General features: G+C 40.8%; 3 protein-coding genes across 10 annotated transcripts in view; all 3 read right to left on the reverse strand.

Annotated features, from left to right (window-relative positions):
* The window catches only part of dclk1a (doublecortin-like kinase 1a), a 47029-nt gene extending 43838 nt beyond the window's left edge, over positions 1-3191 (reverse strand). For both annotated transcript variants that reach the window (XM_085470396.1, XM_085470395.1), the window contains exons 1-2: positions 2831-3191; positions 1466-1815 (exon numbers count right to left, since the gene is read on the reverse strand). In XM_085470396.1, the coding sequence (XP_085326522.1) occupies positions 1466-1815; positions 2831-3191 (711 nt within the window). The remainder of the gene's footprint in view (positions 1-1465; positions 1816-2830) is intronic.
* ccdc169 (coiled-coil domain containing 169) lies at positions 3166-14192 on the reverse strand. Of its 4 annotated transcripts, XM_085470403.1 has the most exons (9): positions 13562-14172; positions 13381-13463; positions 12993-13103; positions 12565-12605; positions 11372-11470; positions 10897-10950; positions 10100-10176; positions 9558-9716; positions 3166-3226 (listed from the first exon to the last, which is right to left on the reverse strand). In XM_085470403.1, exons 1-9 carry the CDS (start codon positions 13636-13638, stop codon positions 3196-3198), a joined length of 732 nt encoding a protein of 243 aa, XP_085326529.1. In that variant the 5' UTR covers positions 13639-14172; the 3' UTR covers positions 3166-3195. The 4 variants fall into 4 exon arrangements, with proteins under 4 accessions (XP_085326529.1, XP_085326528.1, XP_085326533.1 ...); XM_085470402.1 differs by lacking the exon at positions 3166-3226 and having other exon boundaries at positions 8969-9716; positions 13562-14165; XM_085470407.1 differs by lacking the exon at positions 3166-3226 and having other exon boundaries at positions 8969-9716; positions 13381-13476; positions 13562-13624.
* Positions 14193-14308: 116 nt separating this feature from the next.
* sparta (spartin a) lies at positions 14309-21407 on the reverse strand. 4 transcript variants are annotated; one of them, XM_085470399.1, is made up of 8 exons: positions 21321-21407; positions 20131-20962; positions 18287-18481; positions 17425-17581; positions 16966-17160; positions 16702-16863; positions 15853-15943; positions 14309-14842 (listed from the first exon to the last, which is right to left on the reverse strand). In XM_085470399.1, exons 2-8 carry the CDS (start codon positions 20929-20931, stop codon positions 14599-14601), a joined length of 1845 nt encoding a protein of 614 aa, XP_085326525.1. In that variant the 5' UTR covers positions 20932-20962; positions 21321-21407; the 3' UTR covers positions 14309-14598. The 4 variants fall into 4 exon arrangements, with proteins under 4 accessions (XP_085326525.1, XP_085326524.1, XP_085326523.1 ...); XM_085470398.1 differs by having other exon boundaries at positions 21174-21407; XM_085470397.1 differs by having other exon boundaries at positions 21074-21407.
* Positions 21408-21774: the final 367 nt, after the last annotated feature.

Genomic DNA, 21774 nt, shown 5'->3' on the forward strand with positions numbered 1-21774 from the left:
CTTACTTCAAATTGCAGAAGGCTGAATGTGGCAGGAGCAGAATTTATTCTGTAATTTCCAACATAAGTGTAACCAGTGGCAGAGGAAGTGGGCACTGGGCAAAAGTGTGAGTTTAATCCCCGACAGGAGGTTTCTTAAGGCGATTCCAGGATGTTATTGGCTGGGCCTGCGTTCAAACAGCAGGTCACTTCCTGCTGGGTTAGCGGTGGATCATTAAATAGACAGTGTGGCTTCAGAAATGGGATCATAAACCAGTGCGAACACATGCAGATCAATGATTAGAGTTGGGATCGATGCTAGCGCAGTGTATCAAAATGCCTATTAAGCATGAAAATACCACAAGGCAAAGAGAATATTTGTTAAGACGAGTCAAACAGCGCCCTATTAGGAGATAGCTGTATGACACCAAGTAGCCAGACACCCTTTACATCCAGTACAATCTGTTTAACTGATGCTCCTGCTGGCGGTGCATTCAATAACTTACGACATGACCTAGAGAGAGGCAGAGAGAGAGACGGGGGGAGCACGGACAGATGCACAGACAGAAACGATGATGATGATGATGATGATGTGGGCTGGCGTGAGGGATGGAGTTGGGGACATGAAAGCAAACAGGAAGAGACTGGGGAGTTAAAGCATGTCAGAAGTATAAGCTAAAACCTGACACGCTGGCAGAGACGGCCTCTTTCTCTCTGCACCGTCCTCTTGTTGACACACAGGTGTGAGAAAGAGCACTTGATCTCACACGGCTGCCACGCAGGTCAAGTCCAGTGCTGTTTCCACTCAGACATAAAGAGAGGAATATGTGTGATCCGCGTACACACACTACGTCTGCGTACACAACTGGTTTAAACCCTGTTCTTTTTATAGTGTCTGCCTCCCACCCACTGAGAGAGGAAGCGGGTTAGGTGGGTGGACTATCAAGGGGGGGTATGACTATGATTTCTGGCACACATCGCTGCAGCGTGGGTGAGAACTCAGACTCCATTCATAGATTTCTTTTTTTTACCTTCATTTGACCTCTTTCAGTCTCTGTGCCGCTCTTTCCCTACACAGCTCCGGCTGTGAACGGGGACAAAAATGTTCGTCATTCATAAAAGGCTCAGGATCGTGTTCATTAAATATTTACACCCTTTTTTTGATTCCTTTACCAGACCATAGATCTTCAGTTCCCTTCTCCAATCCAGTCTAAAACAGCCATATAATATCTCCCTCTTTTTCTGAGTGTGTCTCTCAGTGGAGACACTCATCATGTGTGACACATCTCCCACTGGCTCCATTGTGAGATTTAGTTCGAATTTAATACAGGCTAACAGCCAATGTCATCCACAATAAAACCAATTCAAAGCCACGTCTAATGTTCTTTGATACCATGCAAACACTAACAGGCTGCTTATCTTCTGCAAGCGCAATTCTATTTACTCCATACAACTACAAATCAGTGAACCGTGTAAGGAATTCTCACCCGTTTGCCATCCACCGTGTAGATCTTCTTCACCACTCCAGAGTCGAGCTTTATGGCGTCTGTGATGTCGGTAAGGACCTGTTCATAGGAATGGGCTGTTTTCTTGTTCAGAAGAATCCTCACTGCTTTCCGGGGCTTCACTCCGCTCCGCACCACCGTCACAAGCTTCGGACGGATGAAGTCCTTGCTTTCGCGACCCTCTGAGGCGGTGGTCTTGGTGCTGCCCAGAGACGGAAGCCCGCGGGACGATGCTGCCGCAGCCTTGACGTTCACTGACCAGTTGGGGTTCACGTTCTTTGCGTAATCCAACTTTTTGTAGGCTTCGGTCGAACTGCAAACATAGCTTTCACCTGTTGGGATGGGGGGTTGGAAAAAAGAGAGGGTATCAAAGATGGATTATTTAGAAAACAGCCAAACAAAAGAGATAATCTTTAGGCTTCTTTTGGCAAAAGAAATAGATTATAAAGAGTAAAAACTATATATTTGGGTGAGAATCTAAAGGTAAACTCTACTGAAGGGGTGAACACCATTCTTTAAAAAAATATACACTCTTATTTGTTCTGCTATATTCAGAGCGACGTGCATATAAAGGATATGATTAACATTGGTTTCAGATCCCTCAAACCATTCAGTGACCCCTGGTGCCCTTTAAATCCTGGAGGAGGCCACTCCCGTCACAATAGAGATGTTTCATCACTGGACGAATGCGATTACTCAGATCAGCTTTGTATTGATCTGAAGCGACCTTTCCATCTCAGGCGATAATTATGCCAGAGTCAGTGGACCCTATCAATGTTGAGGTCAAAGGTTTGGTTTTTTTTCTTTACTGTTTGCACATAATCAACAGTCCATATCATCTAAACCTGCTGCCAACAGCTTAGAGCTCTTCCTCTTTCACCCCTCCTGACCTAATGATATTGGCTTGTAACTTTTAGAGAGTAAAACAGACCAAGATAACCTGAGCTGACACACCGGATATCTGGACCGCCATCTGGCCATCAAATGAGTTGCATAATCTTAAAGCAGTCATCTACAGTGTGCTCACTGGGTTAGGCTTTTTTGTGTGAAGAAATGCCCCCTAAAAGTATCATGTACAGGCTGTTTCATATTATCTATCATTGGGGCTTCTTACTTTACATTTACAGTCTTGTTAGTGACCTTACTCTATGCAGCAGGAGGGGGAGCAAGGGAAGATCACATAACACCTCAGCTCACAGGTCAGGGAGTGTTTACTCTTTTAGAGAGTAGAAGAGAGGCATCCTATTATGTTAGATAACCACAAACATGTTGATAAGGTCATAGATGAGAGGAAGTGTGTCTCAGTGCTTTGAATTGTCGCAGATATACATATGTATTTATACTGACCTTCTACTAGCTGTTCAATATTGGTGATTTTCTTTGACCCATCCAGGGTGTATATGGTCCGGACGCCCTGAGGCAGGTTGACATTGTCGGATAGGGAACGGGTCAGGTCCGCCAGCAGGGCGTCAAAGGTCCGGAACCTGTCAGCAGAAATGGCGTACACAATCCCATTGAAGTACCGGTCTCCATTGCGGTAGAAGCGGACTTTCTTGGCTCTCTTCTCCGCACTCAGTGTCTTCAGGGTCCGGGTCCGGTACAGACTGCAGTGGGCGCTGTGTGTGGGACTCAGCACACCGTTCATCTTCGCACTAGAGCGGCTGTGCCTCTGACCTTTGTCCCGCTCGTCAAAATGCTCCATCTCCATTTCGCTACCGAGGCTCACAAGTACGGCAGTACTGTCTGGGAAACAACAAAGAGGAGGGGAGGGGAGGGAGAAGATAAAGTTTGAACTACCGAATAACAAATGAAAAGGAGGTGCCGAAAATGAATATCCGACCCAAGAGAGGTTCGGAAGGCTGATATAACCGCCAGCCGGTATCCGTCGCTGGCGCACTGTCTCAAAATACCCCACTAATGACAGATTAAGTGCTCTTAAGCCGAGCAGTGGACAGTGCGCTTCTTGACGACCCACGCTGTGTGTGACAGTGCGCCCGAGCTACTGTGACGCGCAGATGGCTGGAGAGCCTCGGTCACGAATCGATAATAACCTATTAATTTGGCCCTATAAATATTCAGAAGAGCCGCAGCTGGACCAACATCCCTCCTGGGCCGGAGTTAAAACACAACATCGCGGTCCCGTTATAGATGCCCATCATTAAAATATGCCAGGTTATATTCTGCAGTCCCAAAAAGACTCGTTAAAAACATATAAAAGTGTGTTTCAAGACTTTGCAGCAAACCACAAATAAAACAGTTAATCACGCTGGTATGAGATGATAATAATAATTTTAAAAAGCAACTGCTCAGGCTTACCTACGCGAGCAATTAACGCTTCTGTGACGGTCACCTCCAGTCTGACTGACGCTTTAATTCCCAGCAGATGTGAGAAAGGAGTTCAGTGTCCCTGACACTGGACGCCGGTGATATGTGATGCTGTCCTGGCTGCAGTGTGTGAGCCCCCCCTGTGCGTCTCTTTGTTGTCCGGTTGATGTGCCCCACCACACCAAACCAGTGAATACGTGCGTGTGTGTGCTTGTGTGCGCGTTGTGAGAAAGCAAGCAGCAGAGGCTGGACTGGAAATGGACTTGGTAGCAGCTGCTTCCCCTCCCATTCTCTTTTCTGTTTTTTTTTTTTACACCCACCCTTTCTCTCTCCTCCTCCACGTCACTCTGTCGTGATTTTCATTCGGCGCCCCCACCCCTCATTAGGATGCAACCACACGCTTCCCACCCGTGCTGGGGAGGATGTTGGTCCTGCACCCCCACCCAGCCCCTCAAAAGCACGCGTCAACTGAGGTGGGTGGATGGTGGTGTCAACCCTGCTTTGTGGCATTTTAAATCATCACTGTGGTGCTCAGTAAAGAGAGAAAACAGATATTTTTCTGTGATTATTTTCCAGTTTAATTCCCTCCTCATATTTCACATAAATCATTATTTATAGCTTAACTGATCGTAAATGCAGCATTGTGTTTAACCCACATTTGCACGTGGGTTGTTATGTAATACTTTAACTCTATACACAAACCCACATGCTGTATTTCTTCTACAATGACTTACTGTTGTTGCTGTATGAAGACTTTTTTTTCTTGGGAATTAAATGTATGGATGAGCTCAAAAGAGGTTCAGTTACACTGAATTCATCAACGCAGAGAACTGAGAGATGTAAATGATGCTTCTGTCTCGTTTCTTCCTATGAGCTTTGAAATTTGAGGTTAAGACAGGAACCAGTCTCACAGTGCAGGAAGAGATAAAGACCGCTGACCTACATCATAGACTCCAGAGACTACAAAAATCCCACTCCACCACTCACTAATGAACCACACACATGCATGTGCGTATTATCTAACATTTATATGTGCCAGTGATGATGATAAAAAAAAAAGAAGAACAAGAAGGTGCCGTCAATTTCTCACATCTTTGCCATTCGTTTATTTTATTTACAGCGTTATGTTTTGATGATGTCACTTTCATCAGTAATAATACAGAGTCTTTCTCTGTGTCTTTGTGTGTGATAATGAAACACCACAGCCTACCATGCTAGCCATGATCATCCCTTTATGACCACAGTGCTCCCATATTCTCATGGCTGCTTCCATCAGAAGATGGGTCCTTCCAGCAGGATAACATACCGTGTCCCAAAGCTCAGATCAACACAAACTGGTGTCTTGAACATGACAATGAGTTCAGTGCACTCGAATGTCCTCAACAGTCACCAGATTTCAGTCCACTAAAGTTCCTTTGGGATGTAGTTTAAGGAGGTTATGATGGATGTGCAACCAATAAATCTGCAGCAACTGTGTGACACTATCCTGTCAATATGGTACAAACTCTCAGAGGAACGTGTCCAGCACCTTGCTGAATTTGCGCCACAACAAAATAAGCATTGTTGAGAGCAATGTGTGTAAATGTGGGTCCAACCCAGTACTTGTACCTGATAAAGTGGCCTGTGAGTGCCCATGAATTCTTTACTGTGTGAGAGTGAAAGACAAATAAATACATTTAAAATAAAATAATTTAAAAAAACACACCCACAATTTTTTTTCTATTTTGGGGACTTGGTGTGCGTCACAAACAGAGAGGAGATGACACTCTCAGACATAATGTGATTTTCAAAAGAGAGTCAGATATGTCAGATTTATAAATTTCCACATTTTGTTCAAATAACAGATGAGAGCGCAGAGAAATGGATTTTGGTGTTGTGGTAGACTTAAAACAAACATATCTGATATTAGAACTGACAAAATGTGAGGTACACTGTGAAAGCAGCTCTGTTTGTCTTAGGATCATACAGTATCTTGCAGTTAGCAAGCAGCATTTCATAGTAATCAAGCATTTCAAACATATATTGCTTCCATCTACATTTGTGTCACCAGTGCCACTGACTAATTACAGACCGGGTGGAACAAAATCAGAATGAAATAAGCTTGGAAATACTGCATCCATACTAATTAGGTAAGTTCTTCATTTCTTCAATTCTTCATAGAGGCCAACTCTTGAAGCGTAGCACAGCATGACTCGTAGCAGATATAAAGAGAAGTGTGTGTGGTTAAGACTTTTAAGCCTCCATGTGGGCATGTATGATTTTATTTGTATATTATGTATGTAAGTGGACAGTTTTACAATCATAAAAACATATTTTTATGCCAAGCTCCTTTTCTCAGCAATGTGCATAACGGCCACGTTTTCATTCAAATGTTAGAAAAACACAAAAAGGCACGATGTAGAACACTTCTGCAAATACACTTCTGTGAGGTTATGATAAAGAAGCTGAAGCTCAATTGGATGGATTTATGGACTGATAACTGATATTGAAGTCTCATCTGGAGTAATTAAAACCTGCTTTCAATTTACAACCTGTGATTAATGTATTTTGATGCAATGCTTTCACACTACACAGAAGGGTGTGTGAACACGTGTGCTACCACAAAAGTGCGCGAGCCAAATGAATTAGCATAGTAATGCAGCAGTATTGTGAATCATTGTGTTTTGAGAGTCGCTGTTGTGATTTGTCATTCTCTTTCACCTGTCAGGAGAAGACATTTGGGTAGTTCCTCTGTGGCTGTGTGATTCATCGGCAAGACGCATTGAGTTGTAATAAATAAAAAAAGCTTATACGTGAAATTGAGATGGCAGAAGACTAGAGACTAGTTAGAAGGAGAGAGTGGTACACTGCAAATGTGCTCAGTGTTTCATGAGGCGATGTGAACTGGCTATGTCTAAATGAAGTCATGAATCTAAGATAAACAAGCTGTTGTGGATCACACTTAGAAGCGTACACCAAGTCAGCCATATCAAAAAGTAAATACCAGCTCAATAAACAAATTCCTCCCGTGGAAATTGAAGCATTAGGACTCGAGCTGATCAGGCGATACTTTTCAGAGGATTTACAGGGACAGGACAAAAAAATTAAATTATACAATTTATGCCTATGGCACCATGTTGTCCGCTTTGTGATTTTGTTTTAATTCAGTGTAATTCAGCAAGGCTGAGAAGAACTGAAACCATCCTACACGTTTCACAAATACAACTGAAGCAGTACTCCTGGTGTTTGTTTTTTTTGTTGTTTTTTTCCTATTCACTACTTCATCTCATATCGATAGAGTTTTCTGACACCCACATTTGAAAAGGTGGTCAGTAGGTGGGACATGGGTGACTGTTTGCTCTGTGGAGAAACTACAAACAGCGAGAGCGGTGATGTGGTGCTGCATACGTAATGTGAATCGTAGGAGGTGTTAAAAAAAACTGCAGTGACACAAGAAATGTTCAACTTGGCAGGCTTGTAGCACACTAGACTCAAAGCCTTCAGCTTGTTTCCTGTCCTGAAATAAAGGCCTTAGCCACAAAAGTTTAAAAACCCATATTTGAAACATTTCTCTTTTTAAATAATTCATCTCCTTGTTCAAAGAAACACGTAAGAAAACACTAAGCCCACACTTTGTTGTGAATGTAGCCTTTTATAGCTTGACATCAGGTTAATACTGTGGTTACCTTATCAAATGAAAAAAAATACAAAAATAAAAACACAATACCAACTGCAGCAAATGGACAGAAAAAACGAAATACATTCACATTCATGTTATTAAGTATGCCAGCTGAACTGCTTGTTAACACAAATATTTAATCAGCCAATCACACGACAGCAATTCAAAGCATTTAGGCATATGGACATGATCAAATTGATCTGCCAAAGTTCAAATTGAGCATCAGAATGGGGAATAAAGGTGGTTTCAGTGACTTTGAATGTGGCCTGGTTGTTTGTGCCAGAGAGTATTTCAGAAACTGCCGATCTACTGGGATCTTCCCACACAACCATCTTGAGAGTTTACAGAGAATGGTCAGAAAAAGAGAAAATATCCAATGAGTAGCAGTTCTCAGGTTGAAAATGTCTTGTTGATGTCAAAGGTCCGAGGAGAATGGACTTCTTCAAATTGAAGGCAACAGTAACTCAAATAACCAGAAGAGCATCTCTGAACACGCAACACGTTGAACCTTGAAGCAAACGAGCTACTGAAGTAGAATACCGCACCTCAGTATGGTATTACTTGCTATTTTTGGCCAGGATGTGTCCTTCAATACGCATATTAAACAAATATGTAGGACTGCTTCCTTGCATTTGCACAACATCTCTAAAATTAGAAACATCCTGTGTCAGAGTAATGCTGGAAAAACAAATTCTAGGCTGGACTACTGTAATTCATTATTATCAGGATGTCCTAAAAACTCCCTAAAAAGCCTTTGGCTGATCTAAAATGCTGCATCAAGAGTCCTGACAAGAGAAAGACAGTATTTCTCCCATTTTAGGTCCTCTTAATTGGCTCCATGTTAAATCCCGAATCAAATCTAAAGGTCCATCTCATATCAAAGACCTCATAGTACCACATAGAGCACTCAGACTGCTATCTTACTTGCGGTTCTGATTTTGTTTTGGTGACAGACACCCTCTCTGATTTTAGGATCAGGCCTGGTGACCCTGAATCCTCCCACTGCAGCACTGCAATAGGCTTAGGTTGCTGGGGGATTCCCATGATTCACTGAGCAATTCTCATTCATTCACCTGTTCTTGCTCATTATGTGTTTATCCACCACTTTACTTTTAATCATTAGTCATTATTAATCTCTGGCTCTTCTCCACACCGTGTCTTTTGTCCTGTCTCCCTCCCCTCACCCCCAACCAGCTGCTGCAGGTGGTTGCCCCTCCCTCAAAATTGGTTCTGATGGGGGTTCCTTCTGATTGTTTGGGTTTTCTCTGTATTACTGTGGGCTCTCAACCTTACAATATAAAGTGCCTTGTGATGACTGAGAACTATATAAATAAAATTTAACTGAATCGAAAAAGGGCTCACAAAAATTGGACGACAGAAGATAGGAAAAATGTCGTCTGGCAAGATGAGTCTTGCCACTGAAACATTTAGCTGGCAGCATCAGAATTTGGTATAAACAATTTGAAAGCATGGATCCATCATACCTTTTGTCAGCAGTTCAGGCTGCTGGAGGTGGTGTAATGGTGTGAGAGATATTTTCTTGGCACACGTTGGGTCAATTAGTATCAGCGCTGTATTGTTTAAACACCACAGCCTGCCTGAGTGTTGTTGCTAATAATCTGTTTATGACCACTGTGTACCTATCTTCTGATGGCTGCTTGCAGCAGGACACTGCATCATGTCACAAAGCTCAAATCACCTCAAATTTTACTCAAATGTCTTCAACAATCACCAGATCTCAATCCAGTACAGCAACTTTGAGTTGTGGTGAAATGGGATATTTAGATCATGGATGTGCAGCCAACAAATGTACAGCCACTGCATGATGCAAAAAGGACCAAAATCTGTGAGGAATTATTCTAGCAGGTTGTTGAATCAATACCATAAAGAATTGTGGCAGCTCTTAAAGAAAAAGGAGGTCCAGCTGAGTACTGGACAGTACAAAGTGTACCTAATTAAGTGGCTGGTTAGTGTAGAAACTGCAGTATTTCAACATAATCAGTCGCAATGTGAACTAAAGCATAACCAAAAGCAACATGACTAAGTTTGGGTTACGGATCGTGCTTCGGGTTGTGCTTAAGCGTGGGTAACCTGCTTTTCCTTTGTAATTTCTTCTCTCCTTTTCTCTCTGCTATTCTTCCACCATCACCTCCTCCTCTTTCTTTCACAAAGGCCTCGCCACCATCTTCTTCTCCTCCCTCTTTTCCTTTCTTAGAATCAGCCTCTGCCTTCCTGCCAGTCTGCTTCCCTCTAAGCAACAGGAGATGAAAGGGAGAAAAGTACAATTTATATCTACCAAAATTGCTTTGATTAAAACAACAATGTCAGTGGCTTTATCTAACAGTCATTATGTCAATAATAGCCTTAGAAAATGTCAGAATCTATTTATTTATTTACAGCATGAATTGTTTGTCAAGCATGAATACACAGTTAAGGAGTTGAGGGAAAACTGATTTCAGTGACACATGTATTGCTTCCTCCCAAATTAATAAGTGAAATCAGAATTAAGCCAAACACCATAAAAATAAAAACCTTTGAGTGAAGCTCATTCTGCATTCATTCTATAAAGCATGTTATTGCGCTGCAGTTTATGTTATTTTGTCCATAATCTGTGGGCCTTGTGCTTCACAGACCTCATTTGTTTGCTCTCTGGTGCCCTCTGTGGCTGTGCAAAGTACTGTCTTCTTTGAGCTTCATGGGTAGATGACAGCTGTAGGAGAAGAGAACCGATTAGTAATTCAAGTCCACTCTAGACCAGGAGTGTCAAACAAAAGGTCCGTGGGCAGGAATTGGCCCAGTAAAGACTCAAATCTGGCTCACTGGAAGGCTTTGAAAAATGTGAAGAAGTGCATAGATTTTGAACTTTCAACTTTATTTTCATCAATTTTACAGATGGGCAAGCAATGAGCTACCAGAACCTTTTTCTGTAATTTTACACATTATTATGAAGAAAAACGTAAATGCACCATTAAACTGACATTTTTGTACATTAAAGACATCTCAGTGATTAAATCTTCAGTTAAATGTACTTTTCTGGTCTGGCCCACTTAAGATCAGAGTGTGCTATATGTGGCCCATGATGTAAAATGAGTTTGACATCCCTGCTGTAGACACATGATGTAAAGCTGCAGTAACTGTGACCTATGGTCTCTAAAACACAGTGAACTCAGTTTCACTTCAGCTTGCGCTCTGCAGAAACCTGTTTTGTTGCAACATACAGAGGAAAGTCCTTGACTTCCTTTTTTGCCTGAGCAGACTGACCTGTTATATAACAGGAGAATAAATGAGAGCTGCATGAAAAAAGCAGAAACACAGTATGCAGAGTATGTCATTAGAAGTATAACACTTACTGTAACACTTACCAGAGCATGTGTTTAGCAGTCAAGGATTAGTCGTTAACGGGTATTTGCTTAAGATTGTGACTGCTTACCTTAGCAATTTCTGACAGGTATGCCCGCCTCTCATCATTGGTTTTATGAAAAGCCTGAAATTTGGAAAAAACAGCAAGCTATACCGTCACAAATTTGTATTCATGAGCCACGCTTGTTCTATCAGGCAATAATCTATCTGCTCGTGGGTACAATGTGTGTATGTTTGTGTGTGCACTTCTCAAGTCTTCAATGTTAATTAGCAACAGGGATTACTGACTGCACGTGTCGTTTGCTAAACCAGCATTCAGCGAATATCTCTCTCTTTGTTGAGCAGAACAATAAACAAAACTAAATCTTTCTCAATCCACTGCTAATGGTGGCTACTCACAAGTAAACTATTTATTACCTGGAAAAAACTAAAGCTGCTTGTCTAAGAAATTAAAAAAAACAAAACATAAGTAGAACAGCAGACGTTGTGACCTCAAACAATCCCTCTCACTGTTCTATGTCAAAAGGGACAGCTAGGAGTCACACCTTTCCTTCTTGTTCAATTTGAAGATGACAATCCATTAGCTGACTCTGGAGGTCAGATTTCTCCCCGGTCAGGAGCTTCAGACGTTGTCTCAGTGTTTCCTGTGCCAAAGCGTTCCCGTTAATTAGAAACAAATCACGACAAAGAGGCCACAGAGTACGAGGGTGTCACGCTGCTGAATTACCAATCAATTTGTTCTTGAATTGCACTGTGCTGCCTGACGGGATCAAACAATAGCAGCATCGTTAATGCAGAAAACACGAGTACAAAAATGGACTGAGCTCATACGTATTTTAATAACCATATAAACACATTAGCCCTGTGAAATGGTAAGATTTATAGCCCAGAAAAGACCAGTAAGACCTTTGCAATTTTCTAGGTTTGGAACAGTCTGCTTCTTTTCATTGTGCACCTGAGAGGAGAGTGTTTTAAGGTTGCAATACTTGAAATCTATGAGTACCACTCTCTGAATATCAGTCTGATGTCTTCGGATCAGCCAAGTGTTCTTTTCTGCTTGGTTAGATCACATTTTTTTTCTTCCTAATCATTAATTGTGTTAGAGTTGTATGCCACTAAGAGGATGCATTTGAGGCACTGAGATCACTAATCAGAAATATTCTTAGCCTCATTCTTTAGAGCTTTAGACATAGTAGCATGCTCTTGTATTGCTTACTTTACCAGAACACTTTCATTTACCTCCATATTAACAGTATCGTGATAACATTCCTCTCACATGCTCACTCTCTCATACTGTCATGCTCAGTTTGTCTAAAGACTTCCAGTATTCAATATTGTTTCCTTGGTTACACTAATAAGCATCTGTTAGCACTGCTCTAAGAAATACACACATATTTAGACTGTATTGTGCAACCTTTGGTGTGCCTTAAAGTATTGTAATTAGTGTGTATTACTCTCCCATGGTTTGTAATCCTGTGATTACAGCGCTGTGATTAAACTCTGGCTTATTCATCCTGCATCAGCAGGAGAATAGAGAGCAGCTGGCCAAACAGTTCTGCCTGTGCTGTCCACTCTCTTTAACCGATTCTGCATCTCTGGCTCTATCTTGTGGCGCGTGCTTCTGTCTTACACTTGCAGCTCCCTCTCGCTTTGTCAAACTGTCCTTGGAAAAAAAATATCAAATTTAACAAAACTGATAAAGACAAACCCTCAGTGGAAAATGAACATTTGCGCTCACCACTGGCATGTCCTCATACGACCGAATAGAAGCCAGTCGGTCTGCAAAAAAAAGCAAGAGCATTTGAGTATTATGTGTGTATGCATAATACTGAAAAAAAAAACTTCTCGAGATGGGTGGAAGTATTCCATCTTGTCTTATTTATTGCACTAAATGGAAAAAGAGAGTTTATTTGAAAAATAAATATTTTCCTCCCAAGTTGCCTATTTTACACGAGCAACATCATCATCACAAATGCTTCATGTATTGGAAATGTTGAGCTCATATATTTAAAAGAGTTTTTGCAGATGACACTACTCTTGATCTGGAGAAAGATAACCACACTATACACAGAGGTATAGTGTTGTTACTTACAAACACTTGTGAAAAAACTGCAACATAATGAATGTGCTTTCACAGTAAAGTTTTTTGAAAGCCTGAGAACTTACCCACAGGGTTTCCTCTTATGTCTTCCAGTCTCTCACGGATGAGTGAGATCTGCCGTTCCAGCTGCCCATTTAGCTCTACCTGTGTCTCATACCTTGTCCTCCACTCATTTCCTGATACATCAGCAGAAACATAGAAAAGCATCATAATATAGTCCTTTTGAGGACTGAAGACATTACCGACAACAAAAAGAGAACCATGTCTGACCTTTATTTTTTTTTCTGGAGGTCCTAATGTAATATCATGTGGTAAACAGTACTCAAGCTAACATACATTTAAACACATACACTCACTAGACAGTTTATTACACCTGTTCAAGCGCTCTTTAGCACGGATATTTAGTCAACCAATTGACCAACCAATTCTACCAGTCACTTTAATTTTGCTTACCTTCCCCATCAACACTGTGCAGTCTTTCTTGGAGTTCACTCGTGGTACTCCGCAGATCAGACACTGACTCTTCAAGCATTTCTCTACGACCAAGAACTAAATTATACTATTCTTGCAGTGTGTAAGTTAACATTTATTTAAACAAACAAAAAAGGTCTTTCTGTTGTTATTTCAGACTTACTTCATCCCCCTCTCCTTTTCCAGTTCTACCTGCAGCCGTGCCAACGCGTATTTACAGTCCTCGCTAGCTTTAGCCATGTTTCTGAAAAAAATCTAAGCTTTGTTTGGGTTTCTACGGAAACCGCCGTTTCCGGTGTTGTGCCAAAAAGTGATCGCGTGCCAAAAAATGATATCCAGTGTTTTTTGTGTTTTTTATGTGGAATATCTTTACGTATCTTGGTAGAGAGACCTCCGTGAACAGGGTTTACAAAGGGGTTATATATCAAATCATAAAATTAGATGTTTTTTTAAGTATCTTTATAACTCCCTCTATTGTACTTACATTATAACCAACCCGGTCCATTTTGTCCACTTAAAGTATGTTTACAGAACTATTGTTATATTTGTTGCAATATCTGCTATCCTCTTGGCCAGATTACTCTTAAAAACACGTTTTTAATATCAACCAGATTTTTATAACTGGAAAAATTAAGGATATATAGAAGTCACTGCCAAAAACAGACGCTTCTACCTTGTTACACGAATGTTGTTTGTGGCTCAAGATGACTTGATATCCTCCACGAGGGATACATGTGACATATGTTTCACATATTATAGACCAACAAGTTATTCATAGTTTAAATACGTGCAGTTTTTGGCAGACGACCTTTTTTTTTTTGGCACAGCTTATCAGGAAACGTCGACAAGGGCGCAGGAGTTTTTGGTTTGTTGCTTTTCTGTTTTCCTGACAGACATTTTATAAATTCATCTCTTGCTTAAATGCGCCTAAAAACGTTTAATCACATTAGTAAAAGAATACATACATTCAAGGCTGAAGACTATCTGTACATATAACATGACTATCTTAATATCTGTATATAAATGAAACACAGACTTAAATAACTTAAAATTAGAAGCAAAACTCCATTCAGTGTTAAATTAATTCTAGTATGTTCACATGGACATGACAAAATATAGCAAAGAACTGAAAGGTCTATTTTTCATAAGATCCCTATCAAAGATAAAACATGCAGGAAGGCATTAAGATGCACTGGAAATCTATTTTTTCTTCTCTTCTTCCTTGTTCTTCTGTACATCTTTTGCCTCAGCCTCATCCTCTTGTACTTCCTTCTGCAACTTTTTCTCTTCATTTGATTTTGCGGGCAATTCCTTGGCCGTGCATTTGCCGGCCTTCTTGAAAAAGGCTTTGATGCCTACATTATCGATGTTGTTTGCAGTCACGCCAATGTTGATCACCGACTGGAGACCAGTGTCTGTGGCTTCGCCTGCATTGTTGCCGTACCTTCACCACAATTAATGTGGTGAGGTTACAGAAATGGTGGTAGAGTTGTGTGATGGAAGAAAATTTAATGAGCATGTGAATTGAAATCTGGGGCAAGTTTGTTTACTACAGTCATTCACATAAAAAAGACAAAAGAATTAGGAAAACAGTCATATCATTATTTATAGCTGTTTATTAACAACAAACTATGGAAAATATCTACAGATAAATAGTATGAAGAGCATAAGCATCACCACCCAGCACAAGCTGACATGTAACAGTAACATGGACAGACCCAGAAAGACACCTGATATTTATATTGTGTCTACACAGAAGCCACAGCTCAAACAGAACATTAGCCCAGTAGCACCAACTCCAGGGATGTATTTGTCTACACAGAAGGTGTTCAGACATATCACTGAGTGTAGGTCACCTATGTTTTCAAAGCCATTACTGTTCTTTGAATAACACACAGAGGGAATTAGACACGAAGCATAAAAGCAGTGTTGCATTTATGGGGCTAGAGCAAAGGAAACACCCAATCTGTTACGTATCCTGTTTAGGCAAGGTTTTAAATTACAAAGAGTCAAAACAGAAACCAAAACACATACTTTCTGTGTCTGACATGTATGACTAAGAAATGCCATTTTGATTAAGTTAGTTCCGCGTTATGTTGTTGTATTTATCTTGTTGACAGTTTACTGCTGTGTGCATGAAAGGGTTGAGCAGGTACACGTGTTAGTTTACAAGCCTTTTCCTTTAGTCCGCTGTGCAGTCATATGTTTCTGGACAAGTTTAAAAGATTCTCTAAGCCCCTAAATCTGAAAAGAAATAGGTGTGAAAAGCAGGTCAGAGCACCACCATCCCAAGAAGAAAGAGGCAAAGTAGGTAAGAATCAGACTGGTTTCTGATCCAGCTTGGTACTGATGTTTAAAATGACCAAACAGGTTCAGAAACAAGATGGAAACAAAAGATAACATTAATCCACTCATGATACTAAAGCATGAATTAATTAAAATATATGAACTTACTTGTAAGTGACAGTTGAGACCGTCTCTGCTGCCACACTTTTCCCAACAAGTTTTGCTCCAGTCTCCAGACTGGACCAAATGGTAGCCAAACCTAGTTCAAAATATCACCGATTTTAGAAACCTTATACGTTAGAACTTTAATGTGATAGTTAGTGCTAGTGATGATATGAGAATTGTATCAGTCTATGCACAATTTTTTAACTGATTAACATTTAGTGTCTTGAAAAAACATCTGCCCTCTCCTTGAGTTTTTGCATATTTGTCACGCAGGTGTTGTTTCAGATCATCAATCAAATTTTAATATTGGACAAAGATAAGTAAATGCCCTCTAAACCTAATAACTGGTTCTGTTAGCTTTAAGTTCAGACTTTCACTATGGCACTTCAAGACATTTATTTGGGGGGTTTTAATCATTCAGACGTGGACTTGCTGGTGAGTTTCAGGTTACTGTCCTGCTGCATAACTCAAACACAGTTCTGCTTCAGGATGTGAACTGATGGCCTGATATTCTCCTTCAAGATTTTCTAATACAGAGCATAATTGATTTCCATCAAGTTCTCCAGGTCCTGAAGCATCAAACCAGTCTCCAGACCATCACACTACCACCACCATGTTTGACTAATAGTATGATCTTCTTTTTACTAATGCTATGTTAGCTTTATGGCAGACAAGAGGATTCAAACCCTCCAAAAAATTGTCTCATCAATTCACAGAATATTTTTCCAAAAGTCTTGAGAATCATCAGGATGTTTTTTTTTTTGGTAAATGTGAAACAAGTCCACTCATTTCAGTACTTTTTTTTTACTGCACTGTAACCTTGTTGTGAACATCCTGAAGTCTTGTACATACCATGCACAGTGCTGACCGCTACAAACTTGGCTCCATCCATTTTGGAAGCTTGGCCGTCTTCTTTCTTCTTCAAAGCTTCTGGAACCAGTTTTGCACCATGTTTCTTCACATGAGGTGCCATCTTTTCTGCCAGTTTTTCTGCCACTGTGCCTACACCATTCACTAAAGATACAGAAAGGTAATCATTATTATTTTGGAAGTAGAGTTCAGAGATTCCATGACTTAAAAACATGATGTCTTGGATTATTTCAAAGTAGTGCTCACCCAAGAACTGGCTGACTCGAACAGCACCCCCAGTGGCCTTTCTGGCCATCTCCAGACGTTTGGTGGTACTGGGGCTGACCTCTGAAGGAGTCTCTTCAGGTGTGAGTTGGTCTCGAATCTTGGCTGCTCCTTTGTGAATGGCCCTACCAGTAGCTTCTGCTCCTTTTATCAGTGAATCACTCAACCGAAGCGCTCCTATGGAGATATATTTGAGATAGTGAATGTACAACAGCAAAGAAACTGTCATTTAAAAAATTTCTAATAAAACTATATGAAAGCTATTTCAAAAACATTTTCTTTGAAGCACTGAAGGGCATTACAAAGATAAACAACACCCACTAGTGGGCATTTTTTTATACAGAGGGATGTCTAATGTATAAGAATTCAATACAACACTTTGAAGGGATATATACAAGTTATTTTTTTCCCCTTCATTAGGACTCTTGCTTATAAACTCACCTGTCAAGATTCCTTGACCCATCTTCTCACTCCATCCAGGAAGTGGTAGTTTTTCCTGCTCTCCTGCTGATGTAGTCGGTTCTACTTGCTCTTTTGTGGGATTAAGGGGGACTTTCGTACTCAAGTTGACTACCTCTGACTCTGTGCCCTCTGGACCCTGTTAAGTCAAGGGACAAAAACAGTGGGTGGGTTGCTTTAAAAAAAAAAAGAAAAAAAGTACGCCCAAACAGAGTTGGCATATTTTTTTACCTACAACATGACATAACCACTTCATTCCTCCTGTGTCAAAGAAGTGTCAAAGAAAAATGTGTTTCTAGTATATCTAGTGTAACAACTTAAACCAGCCACAACATGAGTTTTCAGTTTCCACAAAAAGGTTCAATTAATGCTTTTACTAAGACAACTCACTAAGACACTGAGTTTGTTTTGCATCGTTTCCAGTTATTAAATCAGGGCTTGTTTAAATGCATGGACACAATATAACAAACTGCTTTGAATGTAGAGTTTCACAAGGCTTTTAATTCAGTTTGACAGTTTTGGGTAGTTTTACAGCTAACCTTTGTGATAGAGACAATAAGACAGGTAAAAATGGAGAGATAAAATCACTACACCCTCACATACCCAATGATCATTTTTGGGCACAAATAAATAGCAGACCTCAAAAAGCTTCATCTTCCCTGTACTAGTTAGCAAATTGACAGTATATGTATGTATAAAATTTCCAAGGCGCCATCAGGAGCTACTACCTACAAGGTCTTTCTGTTTCCAAACCAGGAGAAACATCCTATAAAAATTGCACCAAAGCTCCGCTCCAACACATACACACCCTTGCATTTGTTTCCTAAAGGAAGTAAAAGCTGACCTGGATCCTGAATTCAGCAAGCTGTGACAGGAGGTCCTGAAAAGTCTGCAGGTCTGCAGGAGGCAGTTCAGAAGACAACACTATACCCGCATAGCACCCTGGCATTTCTGCCAAGGAGTCAGGGAACATAAAGATCCCGGAGTTAGCCAGCAGCACTGGGGTGTCTTTTGTCAGTGGGTACATCCAATCGCATACCTGGAAAACACAATGACATTAAAATATGTAGGTGATGAATGTTAAGAGTCCTTGAAATTAGATCCACATCTGCTGTTTATAACAGAAACCTGAAATCTTTAATATGACACAGAGAGTGAGAAATGACAACATCTGCTGAGTGTTTGTTTCCATGAGGGGGAATATGTCCCATATGCAATTTATTTCATCAAATAACTTCACTGGAAGATATTATAAGATTTGGTTTGAAGGGTTTCCCAAGGATTTGTGCTTTCTTTTTCTCTTTTGAGCATAAAACTGTACTCTCATTTCCAAGTATTTACAATTTCCTCTAGTCTGTTTATAGACACGTTGTAGGATTTAAGGATTCAGGATTAATGTCACTTCTCAACTGAGGCAAAATACAGACACTTGCTGCATCGTACCACTGGTATGCCGGCTGATAACATGACCCCTGTGAGGGCACAGGACACTGAACAGCAATACAACAGAAGCGCAGAGTCATCTGTTAATGGGACCATTGTCTTGGCCCAAAACAAAGCAAGGACAGAATACAGGAGCAGCCTACCAGCCTGGTCGGGTGGGAAACAAGAGTCATGGGTTGCAGTGCAGTTTACAGCACAGCATAATACAGGCTTTGTAAAGGTGCCAGAATAGATTGGTATTTTATATAAACTCAATACAAAAGCCATCACACAGAAGGTTGCCAGAAAGCACAAAGTAAAAAGGATATGAATGGATATAAAGTAGATAAAATCACACTGTTGCACAGGAAAGATTAAGCAACGAATATCTGCTCTATAGATGAACAAGCTATAATAAGTCTCAAATGAAACAGTCTAGTTTTCTGTTAAATGAAAACTAGACTGTTATTCATTTAAGAGTCTAATAAATAATAAGCATTTGTACTTCAGCAACCAATTTCATCTGCAACATTGCTGTTTCAGTGTAACAACAATGATGGGATTGCAAGCTGAGGGTGAAGCATTTGGGCAATCTATCAATTGGTGGCATGATTAAAACTTAATATGTAACTATTTTAATATTTTTTTTAAAAAATGTTAAAGGCCTTTTTTCAGAAAAGAAATACATCTAATCCACCATTTGTTGCTAAAAAAAAAAAAAAGGTGTAAGAAATCAGTTAACAACACTGCCTTTTTAGCATTCAGTTCCAACATTTTGTAGACACACATACTTATTGTTGAACTAAACATATCCATAAATTGCAGTCTACAAAAAAACTTAAGACTTTATAATACCATAATTTACTAATAAAAGTGGCACCTTTTAATTTTCTCACACTACATTACTATAAAAAGTAAGTATAAATTACGTAAACCTTGCATATAGCATAAATTATAATATGAAACATGAGTCCCACACTGTCTTGTTCGACTTGTACATAAAAAAATACATTTAAAAGGTGTATTTATTATTGTAGGGAACTTCTCTTGTGTTTTAAGTGGTTAAGGAATGTGTCAAAAACACGTCATCATTTGTAAGAGGAACATTTCTTTGACTCAGAGTTATGAAAGGCTTCTCAAACAGAAGAAACAATTCCCCTGAGGTCACACCTGCTTGCTCTTCAGGACACACGCCCAAAATAAAAATGCTTTTCTAAAATACACACTCTCACAGGTTAACATACACTTAACAATAAATATACTTACATGTAAAAACACTGCAGGTTTTTCAGCAGGGGAATCCTGCTGACTGTTCACCACAATGATGCGAAGGTAGCCTGGAGAGGAGAGTGAGCTGACTTGCCCGTTTGGTGCCACAAAAAACAGCTGCACCCCGGAAGGGATGCACAGCAGTTCAGTTCCATTTTCTCCTGCTACTGCTGCAGTCTGTCTTCCTGGACAAAAGCCACCTTCAACAGGAGCATAAGCCAGGATACGGTGCCCATCTGTGGGCTGTGGTGTGTATGCTGGAGGCTGCTCTGCTGGACTGGCCATGGCTATAGTTTTTGAAACCACTGCAGGGAGTGTGTCTGGAGCAGGAGGGGTCGCAGGACTGACAGGGACTGTGTTGGGGGTTGGGACAATGTTGTGGGTGGTAGCAGGTATGGTGGGGTAGAGATGGTGGACAGAGTTTTGGGGAGGCTGGCCGTTAGGTGCCAGGTCTGGATAAAGTTGGGGAACAGAAAGATCCTTCAACAGCTGGTCTCTCTGGTTTGCTGTTATAGTAAGCTGAGATGTTTCCAGGTCAGAAAGGTGGTTCTCAATTGTCTTTAAAGTATCCCTCATCTTCTGTTGAAGCCGCCGGGCTGTGTCCCAGTTCGCTCCCTGCTGCCGCTGCCCTCCAGTGGGAACCTCCAGTCCCTGAGTGAGGTGAAGCCGACCCTTCCTGTAATACTCGAGGGCCTCGGCTCTTTTCTCTGCCTCTTCAGCAGCCAGTCCACGACTCAAAGAATGAAACGCCAGCTCATACTGGTCCCTGATGAGCAGTAATTCAGCAGGTTCACCCATTGCCTACCACTGAGGAAAGGGCGCAAGAAAACTAGAGAGGAGATAATGAAAGCTTGTTAGCTCTCTTCTGTGTGTGTATAGTGTATAGTACCTGTTCTAGAAAGAAAATGTAGTCAGTGGCACTAATTCAGATCTTACGTACTCTGTGACAGCAGCGTTTATGAGTTACGTGAGAAAAATCTCAGCAATGTAACTGTTATTGGCAGCTGTTGCCAGCAGAGAGGTTAAACGGCAGGTTTTACCTGAACAACAAGACCTGCGTGCGAGCTTTCTAAAGCTTTCCCACACATCACTGGGAGACTACTAGGAAACTGAACTTCAATTACTGCCAAAAAAAAAAGAAAATGCTTCAAAGAGTCGTTATTTGAATCTTCAAGTGTTCTACTGACATTTAGGTTTGAAAATCCCCTCCTCATATCAGTTTTCTCTTAACTCTGCGGCGTCTTCTCGCGCTCCACCAGCCTCGCGCATCAAAGTAACCGGGATAGGCGCGAGAAAAAAAAAACCCTTCCGGCCAGTCCACGACTCAAAGAATGAAACGCCAGCTCATACTGGTCCCTGATGAGCAGTAATTCAGCAGGTTCACCCATTGCCTACCACTGAGGAAAGGGCGCAAGAAAACTAGAGAGGAGATAATGAAAGCTTGTTAGCTCTCTTCTGTGTGTGTATAGTGTATAGTACCTGTTCTAGAAAGAAAATGTAGTCAGTGGCACTAATTCAGATCTTACGTACTCTGTGACAGCAGCGTTTATGAGTTACGTGAGAAAAATCTCAGCAATGTAACTGTTATTGGCAGCTGTTGCCAGCAGAGAGGTTAAACGGCAGGTTTTACCTGAACAACAA

Source organism: Copadichromis virginalis, linkage group LG10 (genome assembly GCF_057382275.1).
Source record: "Copadichromis virginalis isolate Kocher_CV1m ecotype Utaka linkage group LG10, C_Virginalis_male_GT1.1, whole genome shotgun sequence".
Taxonomy (NCBI): domain Eukaryota; kingdom Metazoa; phylum Chordata; class Actinopteri; order Cichliformes; family Cichlidae; genus Copadichromis; species Copadichromis virginalis.